Here is a 12643-nt window from a genome sequence, read left to right as displayed (position 1 = left end):
TCCAGGGAACTCATGATGGAAAAGTTTCTCCAAATCCAGAAAAAAAAAGAACTGTGGAATATGGATGCTGATTGAACCATACTATTTCTTGTGTGTGTGTGTGTGTGTGTGTGTGTGTGTGTGTGTGTGTGTGTGTATAAACCTATATCGGATTGCCTGCTGTCTAGGGGAGGGGAGGAGGGAGGGAGAAAATTTGAAATTGGAAATCTTATTTAAACAAATGCTGAAAACTATCTCTACATTATAACTAGAAAATAATAAAATACTTTTATTTTAAAAAAAAATGTAAGCTCCTTGAGGACAAGGGCTGTTGTGCTTTTGTGTTTAAATCTTGGCACTTACCATATGGTCTGACACAGAGTAGTTATTTAATAAATGTTCTTTCAATGATAACAATTATCTTCCCAGCAGACATTTTGCTTATGTTTATCATGAGAATGATAAAGTAAGATCACTGAGTATCCCATGAAACAATGCTTCATGCCTTTGGATGTATAATGGAATCAACTCTTCAATGGTTCTCCTAGGATAACCTTCAATCCATCTTTCAATTTAGCAACAACCCTCAAATCTTCTGTTTTCATTTATAACAAGAATAACAATATTGATAAGTTTCCTTTCTTCTTAATGTCTACTCATAGGTCAAAGATCTCATATTTAGAAGGTTAACCATTAAATTAATGATATATAGATTATCTACAAATTGTGCAATTTTAACAGGCTTTTTTTTTTGGCCACCATTAAATTAAGAAAGTGGAAGGGGGTTTCATGGAATGAAGACCATGTTATGTTTCCCCCCACCAATGTATATGACCAAAATTTTCATGCTCTTAAGGCCAGACTACTATTAATTAGTCTATGTACTTAGCTTGGCTGGTGCTTGGACCATAGTCTGTTATCAGGACTATAGTAGAAGCCTATCAACATTAAGAAGCTATTATAAGTTGCATTCTGCTGGCATTGGCTTGGGGAATTTAGCTAGCCACAATGTGGAATCACAAAAGTATTTTTGTATACAGTGATATGTTGTTGAAACCTTATAGTGTCAATAGAAATTCATTGTGAGAATTGTATCCACTGACTCATTGAAGTTTGGTTCATGCTAAAGAAAAGATTGGGGGGGGGGGTAGCATACTACAAGCTGAACTTTTCTTTTTAACTTTCTGACTTTATTATATTGTACAGTTGTTTTTTTTTCCTGAAGTTATAGCTTTCTCTGTAAATGACATCCTATTGCCCTCTTTTTAAAGCCACCAGGATAAAAATCTGTTAATAAATTTTAAACCCTGGGGAAAACAAAAAAAATCTTAAAATCTGTTGTCAAATATAAGTCCAAAGAAAAGCTTTTGTCACCTTGTATTGAAAACATTCCTTCATTTGTGTTCTTTTCCTGAAAACCCAATACCTTCTATGCAGGAACAATTAGTTGTTATTTCTAATACTCAATTTGAAGTCTTTGACCATCAAAGAGTGATGTATTTCCCATTTTTAAAATCTCTCAGAATACTGTCAATTCTCCCCATGCCACCCTATCCTTGCTGTCATATACTAAATACCAAAGGATGAACCTTTTTCTACAGAGGCAAAAAATCTACCTTTTTGTGAGAGCATTTCTAAAATACAGGGCAAAAAAGCCCTGAGTGATAAAGTCTTTCATCAAATAGTACCACTATACTGGATCATGTTTCAATGTTCTAGGTAAATAGTTATAAGTCTGAGATCTACTTAATCGCCATTCCTTTTCCTTAGAGAAATTGTTATAAAAAAGCTATAGCATCTAGTGTATTTCTATTTTCCTTCTGATTGGCTTAGAACTCTGACTATATAAGGGCATGAGAAGATATTATTATTGCATTCATAGGATTTAGAGGTAGAAGTTACCGTAGACATCATATAGTCCAGGGGTTCTTAACCATTATTTGTATACCTAGTGTGTCTCCTTTGGCATAGGTGACACCTATGGACCTCTTCTCAGAATAATGTTTTTTAAAAACATAAAATAAAAATACATAGTATTACAAAAGAAACCAGTTATTTTAAAATACAGTTACCAAAATAGTAGAAGTTCCTATGACAGACCCCTTTCCATGGAGGTTAGGATTCTGGTCTCATTCTCTCGTTTTATAGACAAAGAAAATGCAGTTCAAAGAGTTTATGTGACTTGTTCTTGAATCAAACAGCAAGGGACAGAAACAATTTTTGAGGAGTTTAAGGCCATTTGTTAACCTACTTATTTGTACATTGTTTCTGTATGTTGTCTAGGCTCTGAATCCCTGGGCTTGGGTGAAAAAATCTCAGATGATTTTTGAAATTAGGATACTTTCAACCTGTGTACATTTCAATCCTCCCTTCTCTAAGAGGTCTTAGCAATAGCATGGATGGAGGGCTTGACCCTCAAGGAAAAACTATTGCCATACACAGTATCTTCAATCCTAGAAAATATATCATTATATATTGCAAGTATCTAATGTTTATGATAATCATAAGTTTGAGAGTGATAAAAAGTTGTTAATCTTTTTTACAACTTAGCACAGTCACTGGTGATAAGGAAGGAAATAAGTAAACAGCACATATTAAGTACCTAATAATGCAATTTTATTACCAATATGATCTCATTTGATCTTCACAATAACCCTAGAGCTAAGGTGTCATTATTATCTCTGTTTTACAGATAAAGAATTGAGGCACAGGTTAAGCAACTTGCCCAAAGTGACAAACCTAATGTGTCTAACCCAGATTTGAGTTCAGATCTTGCTTGCTTCAGGGTTGACGCCCTATGTACTATGCCACCTACCTGCAAATGTATGTCCATTTTTCCAAGGGCTGAGGTTAAGTTTACTATAGAACCTACACTTGGTTTGGCAGCAAATATCCTAAGGTAACTTCAGGATAAAATTACCATGGCAAGACTAATTAGATGTCTTTAGAAGAAAGTTATCTTAGTCATATATCTATATCAAAATATTATCATCATTCTGTTATAAAAAATGAATGAATTCTTACTTACCAAATTGTAGCTTGTTTTTCATAATAGAATTCCCGTAAGAGGCCAATATATGAAAAGTCCAGTTTGCACATCTAACAGTGCTTTTTTGAAAATTATGTTGATAACTTTTGTTAGTATATTCACCTTCATTTTTTAGTATAATCTGCCACCCTCCTCTGGATAGCAGGCCAGACAGTTTAAAAAGAAAGAAAAAATCAGTTCAGCAAAAAATAATACATTAAACAATAATATATGAGATGTTCCACATCCATAGTCCCTCATCCTTTCCCAAAAGGGAGGGAAGTACATTGTCTCATCTCTTCTTCAGGGATAAGTTTGGTAATTGTAATTAATATGTATAATAATATACCACAATGTGAGCTTTTGTTTCTTCTTATTGCTGTGGTCATGGCCTACATTACCCTGCTTACCTTTGCATCAATTTATATAAATATTCTTATGCTCTGAGTTACTTTTTTTGCAGGGCAACGAAGGTTAAGTGATTTGCCCAGGGTCACACAGCTAGTAAGTGTCAAGTGTCTGAGGCCAGGCTTGAACTCAGGTCATCCTGAATCCAGGGCCAGTGTTTTATCCGCTGCACCACTAGCTGCCCCCTCTGAGTTACTTTTAATAGTATTTTTTTTTTGGTGAGGCAATTGGGGTCAAGTGACTTGCCCAGGGTCACACCAGCCAGTAAGTGTTAAGTGTCTGAGGTCGGATCCGAACTCAGGTCCTCCTGACTCCAGGGCCGGTGCTCTATCCGCTGCTCCACCTAGCTGCCCCTTTAATAGTATTTTTTAAAGAAGCTATAAAAGAAAATGGGAACTCATAGACTGAATCTTGTCTCAATTTTTTCCATGTCTTGTTTGTTAAGATTATCCAGAAGCAGTTAGTGTTGGAAACACTATTAAATATAAAATCAGTATTAAAATTTTTTTATTAAGGAAAGAGAGTAGCCCCGAAATACATTAGACTTTATTTTCACCATAATTCCATTTTTCTTCCTTCAGTTTTATCTCATTTGGATCTTTGCCTGATTTTGGAACTTGAACATAAGGTTACTCTATTCAGCAGAAATATCTCGGGAACCACTCAGGGAATCCATTCAAAAGGTTTAGGCTGATACTGCCAAGGGTTGGTGCTTGGAGAAGCAAGTTCTCATTCCAACACTTCATTTTGCTTAAAAAGTCTCCTCTCATAACATGGGAAAGTTCTTATTTTTTGCATCTTATTTTCATATGTCAGGTTTTAGAGAATTTTTCACTAAAAAAGCTCAAGATTCACTGTACTTTTGGATTCCTTTTGCATAAAACTTGTCTTACCTGTAGCAATGCTTGTGAAACTAAAAAAAAAAAAGGTCCACCATCTGGGCTATTAAATATACAAAAAAAGTATGATCATTCCACAGAAAGTGCATTTAGATGTTATTGTTCTTTATACTATGTGACAAGTTTCTGTTATTAGAAAAACTAATTATAGTCATTGTTTTCTCAAAGAATCTCCTTCTAAATGGATGTCTTGATTTTTCCTGAAAGTTTTCATGTACAGAATAGCCATTTTACTATCCTCATTATTTCCTTTCTCTCTTTAATATATCTGCAAAACTCCTTACCATATTTTCTAATGATTGAGATTCACAGTATGTTTACTTCTGAGATGTGTTTTGATGGACATTTTCCTCTTATAACTTAGAAAAAAGATTTAATAAAGGATCTATATTAAGTGTGGGTATATCATCTGACATTAAAATATTTCTTTTTCTTTACTAATAGCATGCTGATGTATGAACAAGGGTCTAGAATAGAAAACAAAAAATAGTTTGAACTACATCTCTAGTTGCCATCAATGATTATCCTTATTCATGTCAGGTGTCCTTTTTATTTCTTTCTGATTCTCTCAATAACTATTTAAAAGGGAATGCAATAAAAAGATATTTATATAAGAGCTAGAGGGGGCATATCCTACAGGAGTAGAAAAATTATATACTTATTTAACCATTCATCATACTTTATAGCAAAGAATCTAGAAAAAAGAGGACAATAAAGGTAGCTAGGTAGTGCATGGATAAAGCACAGGCCCTGGATTCAGGAAGACCTGAGTTCAGATCTGGCCTCAGACATTTGACACTTACTAGCTGTGTGACCCTGGGCAAGTTATTTCACCCTCATTGACCTGCCAAAAGAAAGAAAGAAAGAGAAAGGAAGGAGGGAAGGAAGGAAGGAAGGAGGGAAGGAAGGAAGGAAGGAAGGAAAGAAGGAAGGAAGGAACGAACGAACGAATGGAGGGAGGGAAAACAATATCCTGCCAGAAATGGAAACTTTGTGGCATAGTGGAGAGTTCTGGCCTTGCAGTCAAGAAGACCCAAGTTAAAATCCTGTCTCAGATACTTAAAAGATTTGTGACCCTGGAAATTTCACTTAATCTTTCTATGCTTCAGTTTCTTCATCTATAAAACAAGGTCTTTGACTCGATGTCCTCTATGGTTCCCTTCTAGCTTTAAATCTATGATCCTATAGAGTTAACACAATTTCCATAGCAAGTATCACGTAATGTTTTCGGTTGCTCAGTCAATTTTCAGTCAAGTCTGACTCTTCATGACCCCTTTTGGGGTTTTCCTGGCAAAGATACTGGAGTGGTTTGCCATTTCCTTCTGCACCTCATTTTATAGATGAGAAAATTGTCACAAACAGGGTTAAGTGACTTGCCCAGGGTCACACAGCTAGCAAATGTCTGAGGCCAGATTTGAACTTAGAAAGATGAATATTCCTGACTTCAGACCTAGCATTCCATCCACTGCTACACCTCGTTGTCCCCATGTTATATCACAACACATAATCTGTCAAAAATAGTTTTTATGTTAGAGAATATTCTCAACTATGCTTCCTTCCCATTCCGACAAAATGCCGTTATTCACAAAAGGATTCTATCCAAGTATGGACTTCTTACTAAGAGCAAATAGGCACAACTGTCCATGCCAAGTGAAAGGCTGTTCATAACATGGGATGCTATCTTTTATATCAAGAGACAGTCATGAAAAATTATATTTATAGTTCCAGGATTCTTCCATAAGATGAAAAATTAGATATAGAAGGGATAAAAACCAGTATTTATTTTGCTTTCTCCATTGCACTAGGAGATGAATTTAATAGCATTGAGCTTCTATCCTTTGAGCAGCCAATTTTACTACTGCCTCATGGAAGCTGATAATGCCACAAAGCAATGCTGCCCTCCTCTTGATGTTCCTATCTGTCCAAATGTAATGAATCTTGTATCAGAGCTGTCAGTCTCAAATAATGAAACTGATACACTCTTAGAGGGCCAACTTACTTTCTATTTGTACTTTTTTTTTTAACTTTTGGCTTGAAGAAGATAAAGGTCTGTTAGTTCAAAGGAAACAGCATACAAGTACTAAGTCAACTTTATATGGCCTGACCATGGATTGTTACTAAGAAGCCAATCTCTCACATAATGGAAAACAATTTTTTAATGACCTCTAATGGAAAGATAGATATTTCCTTATGTTAAGACTCAGCTTAACATATGATAAGATTAGGCTTTATTATAATCTAAAGAGATGCAAATTCTTTAATTAAAGTATTGGTCTTTTGCCTATTCAAGAAAAATGATGAAATACTTGAAATTACATATGACAGCAAAATACTTTTTTTTCTCTTTAATTATTAGCACACATTAACATTTCAACTTTTCCTTAATAATCAGAAAATATTTGTCCTACATTTTCTTACAAATAAAATGTTCAGAATCAAGGATTTTTTAAAAATTACTTAAATATAGAGTTAGTAGAAATGTTTTGCTTGGTAATCTCTAATGTCAGACACATAATCCATCTTGTATTGAGAATCCTTGATGTCTTCTAAAGAAAAGAATGTGAGAAGCTTCAAGGAAATTTTGTAATGACATTTTGCCTCATATTTTTCTTCCACAGTGGGATGGCGTAGGACCTCTGCCCGACTGTGCAGAACCACCAAAAGGAATCCAGATGCTGTGGCACCCTTCAATAGTCAAACCCTACCTCACACTTCTTTCTGAGTGCTCAAACCCAGACACTCTGGAAGGTGCAGCAGGTGCCCTGCAGAATTTGGCTGCAGGTAGCTGGAAGGTATGATCCATTACTCACCAAAAAAAATCTGAATTTGTAACTAATTCTAAGTAAAAAATAAAGATCTAGAAATGGGAAATATAGTTGCAATTCCACCAAATGGGCACCTTTCAATCATTTTGTAAGACTATTTTGAAAGGTCAGTTGAATTTAATTTTTAAATTTAGGCAAATATATCTTAAGTATTTCTCTTGAGAATCTACTAAATTAGGGAGGGAGGGATAGAATTTGGAACTCAAAGCTTTTTTTAAATGTTAAAAATTGTTACAACATGTAATTGGGGAATATAAATATACACATATATATGTCTATGTGTGTGTGTGCACATATATTGAAAAGAAGCTATTAAATTGTTCAGAGATACTTGATGATAGCCAGCTTATGAGAACAAGTTACAGTATGTTTAAGTATAGTAAGAGGAAAGTAATGTAATTTGCTTTCCATTCATTTTTGTAATTATACTACCAACAATTCACCTTTGTAAAAGACCATAACTTCCTAGCATTTTTGAAACATTGTTCATAACTGTCAAAGGAGGGAGCAATGGAATATACAACAACTTTATGATTTGCTAAGTCTTTTTGTATGAATTATCTCATTTATCCTTCACTATAATCCTTTTTATGTAGGTATTACAGGTTTTATTAATCCCATTTTGCAGATAAGAAAACTGAGACTCAAAGGATTGACTGATTTGTTCATAGCTTAGAAGAGCCAAAAACTAGATCTGAACTTACACATTTCCTGACTGTGCCTAACTCTATTAGTAGTAAGTCTGTATCTGATATTACCTATACTGTGTCTCTTCAAGAAAGAAATTAATATAGGGTTTTTTTGTTGTTGTTTGGTTTTTTTTGTGGGACAATGGGGGTTAAGTGACTTGCCTAGGGTCACACAGCTAGGAAGTGTCAAGTGTCTGAGTCCATATTTGAACTCAGGTCCTCCTGAATCCAGGGCCAGTGCTTTATCCACTGCGCCACCTAGCTGCCCCTAGTTTGTTTTAAATAATGATAGAATATCAAGTCACTTCAAGTCACCAACATTTATTAGGGATTTACTGTGTGCCAGGCACTGTGCCTAGTGCTAGGAGTAAAAATAAGAGCAAAAGAAAGCCTCTGCCTTCAAAGAGTTTACATTCTAATAGGGGAAGACATGCTAAAAGGGGAATTTGAAAGTAGTGGTGTGGGCATGAGAATAGTGAAGAAATGACATTCCTGGATTCCTGGTCACCCATAGTGACAATGCAAAGTCAGTGAGAGAATAAATAGAATGGAAACCATTGAATGGAATTTCAGAGTTGGAATGCAGCCCATACCTTTTAATGAGTAACCCCCATTCAGTATGTCTCACAAGGAGCACTCCAGCCTTTGTCTGAAGACCCCGCCCCCAACCCCCAGTGGGGAAAACCCTATGATTTCCTGTGGCAATCGATTCTGCTTTCGGGCTGATAGCATTTTTTCTGCCATGAAACTTAAATTCACCTTTTTACAACTTTTACTCATAAGTCAGTGCCACCCTCCAGGACCAAACAGAACATGTGTAATCCATATCTCACTTGACAGCCCTTCAAATATTTGAAAACAGTTACCATATCCTCTGAGTCTTCTGTTCTCCATGCTAAAAGTCCTTAATTCCTTCAACTATTTCCTCCATTTATACAGCATAAACTCAAGGCACTTTACCATAATGGTTGCCTTTTTCTGATCCTGTCCAGTTTATCAAGTAATTTTGACAAAATGAGGTACCCCATAATGAACCCAGTGTTTCAGATGTGGTCTGAGCAGAGCAGAGAACAGCAGAACCATCACCTTCTCTATTCTGGATTTCTTTTAATGCAGCCTAAGATCACATTAGTTTTCTTGGCTGTCTTATCACACTGTTATCTCATACTGAGCTTTCAGTCCACTAAAACTCCTGGGTCTTTTTCAGAGAAACGGTTGCCTAATCATATCTCCTCTTCCTCTACTTGTCAAGATAATATTCTGAACCCATGTGTACATCTTTACATGTAACCTTCTTAAATTTCATTTTCTTAGGTTTGGTCCAATAATCTAGCCTATTAGGATCTTGTTGAATCCTAATTCTGTCTTTCAATATCCCTGCCAATTTTGTGCCATCTGCAGATATGATAACCATGCCATCTTTGCCATTTGTTGTTGGATCCTTTTAAGCTTTTATCTGTTATTTTTTTCTTTTTCCTTAATCATATTGATGAAAAATACTGGTTCCATGGAAAGAGCACTAGATTTGGAATCCAAAATCCTAAGAAGAATTTCTAGCTCTTTTGCTACTTACTATTTACATAATATTGGTCAAATCACCTAATTGCCCTTGACCTCGCTTTCATTGCCTCTAAAATGAAAATGTTGGAAAAGATGACCTTTAAAGTTTCCATAGCTCCAAATCTTTGTAGACATGCATATTATACACACACACACACACACACACACACACACACACACACACACACACACACACACACATATATATCTTATTTTCTGTGGCATAAATATAAAGATGTTTGCCACTAAAATTCTCTTATTTAGTAAGAGAAAATTATTGAAATTAATGTAGTGATTAAGTAGCCTAAAGAAGGGTATTCCATATAGGCACATACAAAAATATATCAAAAGAAGGAAAGTTTGCCTTATTTCCCTAGGATTTGAAGATATCCCCAAATTGTCTTTTGTCTGGATAGACATTTATCACTTAAAAATACATCTACTATCTAGACTTAGTAGCCCAATACTACTGTCAGAGAATGTGTCTACTATCTTTCTCTTCACCCACTGCATCCTGGGTGTCCATGTTAAAAACAAAACAAAACATACTTCCTAAGGGGCCCTATCATATTGCCATTTTTTTTGCAGGGCAATGAGGGTTAAATGACTTTCCCAGGGTCACACAGCTAGTAAGTCTCAAGTGTCTGGGGCCAGATTTGAACTCAGGTACTCCTGAAGCCAGGGCCAGTGCTTTATCCACTGAGCCACCTAGCTGCCCAACCTACCTTTCCAGTAGGAAACTTCTCCTACATTATTATTATTATTATTATTATTATTATTATTATTATTATTCAGTGAGGCAATTGGGATTAAGTGACTTGCCCAGTGTCACACAACTAGTAAGTGTTAAGTGTCTGAGGTCAGATTTGAACGCAGGTCCTCCTGAATCCAGGACCAGTGCTCTATCCACTATGCCACCTAGCTGCCCCCATATTGCCATTTTATTTTACTATAACAGTTATTTTCCTTGTCCATACTCACCTCTGTAATTTTGCTTTCCTGGTGACAGCCTAGCTATGGAAGATGTTGATCAGCTTGACTCAGAGGCTTGGAGAAGAAAATTAGTCTCATTGAGAATGATGAGCCATATTATCATAAATTGGACAACCTCCACTTTCTGAGTTCCTCAGAAGTAAAAATGACACATCCCTTATCTTCCTGAGTGGAAGACACCCATGCTATGGGTGCTATACTAAGAAACTTAGGATGACAGAATGGGTTAAAACTCATTGTAATTTTCATGCAGAAAAGATATCTTGATGAAGTCTATCATCAGGCAAGAATATAGATCTCTGTTGATTCAACTGTTCAGAACAGTTTTTGGATTCTCTACATTTCTCATCTTAAACATCTCAGGACATATTAGGAGACAAAATAGAAACTTAGTATTCTTGGATACTTATTGAAAGTATGTTAATCCGTTGTTTATACTACCTCTGTTACAAATCACTCAACTTTTCTTAAAGCAGCTTACTTGAAATATTCATGGGTTTTACTTGTGTTTTGAAATGATATAATTTCTTCTGGAAATGTACATCTACAAACTAGATTAGACTTTCGGTTTATCTAGTTTTATATTTGTCTCTTAACAAAATACCTGATTTTTTTCCTTCTCCTCTGCCTCCCCCCAAAAAAAACATTGACCTTTATAGAACTAGAAGCAATAAAGTACCAGAGAGAAAAATTAAAGAAATGGACATTAATATCTTTATAGTTTATTTTCAAGGAAATGCTAGCATCACTTATTTTTAAGTATCCTGCTGTCATCATTTTTCCTATTTTGTTCCACTCTGGAACTATTTTAAAACTGAAAATATGTGCTTCTCCACATTAACTGTCTGCAAGAATTAAAAATGAATATATGGAGTAAATGATCCCCACTGGCAAAGGCAATTTGATGATTTCTTTTAAAGATGTTCCCTTATGGGCTGAGGGTCTTGTGACATTGCCTTTAAGCAAGAGAGTTAATAGTTGAATGTTGACATTAAAAAAGGATAAATGAATTGCATGGATGAGTTCCCTAACTAGGCCAGGGCCATTACCACATAAATATTCATATTTATTTTCATATGCAATGCTGTTCTTTTTTCAAGTGAACTAAGGGTTACTGGTAGGATATATTTTTCTACTTTCTGCTCTGAATGGCTAAAACATAACAAGGTGTTAATCAATAATTATGATATTAAAGAATCTCCTAACACAAGTATTATTGTTTCCACTTTATAGATGAGAAAACTGAGGCCCAGAGAAGGTGACTTGCCTAAGGTCACACAGTAGGTTCCTATCTACATCACTCCCCACTCCCTCAAAATGTGTTTTATGATAAAAGTAGTGATTTAGTTGCTTTTACTGTCTTTTTATATGATTTTTAAAATTTAAGACCAAGACCAAAAGTCTATCCCAAAGTGCAGAATGCAGGAAGCATTTTACAAATATTCTTATCTGAAGACTTTTATTACATGGAAGTAGATTTGATATATTATAGTTTAACTAAAAAGAAATGTCTTCATAACATTATTGTGCATCGTAAAAATGTTGGCTTTTAAATAGTAATAACAGGCTGTAAATATGAATAGAAATATGCTGGCATAGGAGAAATGCTAAATTTTCTGTTTATCGCTGATAGGGATTCCAATCCTATTCACCTTCTCTTGTTTGGTAGTCATTTTTGGTTTATCTCAGTATTGCATCAACAATATGATATTTATAGTTATGCACTATAGTTTGCCTAAATTTGAATAAATATGATTTTAACTGTGATCTATTGGTTGTATTTTATTGTATTTACAACCTAAGTTATTAAAAGCTCAAAAGCAGACAGGAACTTTACTAAAACCCCAAATTAATCCTAAGAGAAACACATCTGTTTGACCCAGAGATACTAAAAAAGAAATTTGTTAGAGCATAGCTCTTAGATATTTGCATATAATGAGATTTCACAACCACCACCAATTTATATTTACACATTTTTTCTAACCAGTGGCTTTTTCCTTTTATGGTATGATACATTCAATAATTATTTAAATATTGATCTATTAACTAATAATACATAATGGAGTAGCATGATATAGATAATTCTCAAAACTATAATGAAATCTTTGATATTCCTTTTTTTTCCTTTTGACCAAATTAGCAAGTTAATTAACTAATTATGATCCTGGGAAATCGAAATATAGAAATGCTACATAGGTCTAGTAGACCCGGGCCTGGTCTAGTAGAAATAACCACAGACTGGATAGAGCCCTGGTTTTAGAG

At 34.9% G+C, this 12643-nt stretch overlaps 1 protein-coding gene across 7 annotated transcripts in view; it reads left to right on the top strand.

Annotated features, from left to right (window-relative positions):
* The window catches only part of CTNND2 (catenin delta 2), a 1127657-nt gene that overhangs the window by 980676 nt on the left and 134338 nt on the right, over nt 1-12643 (top strand). For all 7 annotated transcript variants that reach the window (XM_043973915.1, XM_043973925.1, XM_043973939.1 and 4 more), the window contains one exon: nt 6933-7106. In XM_043973915.1, the coding sequence (XP_043829850.1) occupies nt 6933-7106 (174 nt within the window). The remainder of the gene's footprint in view (nt 1-6932; nt 7107-12643) is intronic.

The sequence above is a fragment of the Dromiciops gliroides genome, chromosome 1 (genome assembly GCF_019393635.1).
Source record: "Dromiciops gliroides isolate mDroGli1 chromosome 1, mDroGli1.pri, whole genome shotgun sequence".
Taxonomy (NCBI): domain Eukaryota; kingdom Metazoa; phylum Chordata; class Mammalia; order Microbiotheria; family Microbiotheriidae; genus Dromiciops; species Dromiciops gliroides.
This window is presented reverse-complemented; position numbering and strand designations above follow the sequence as displayed.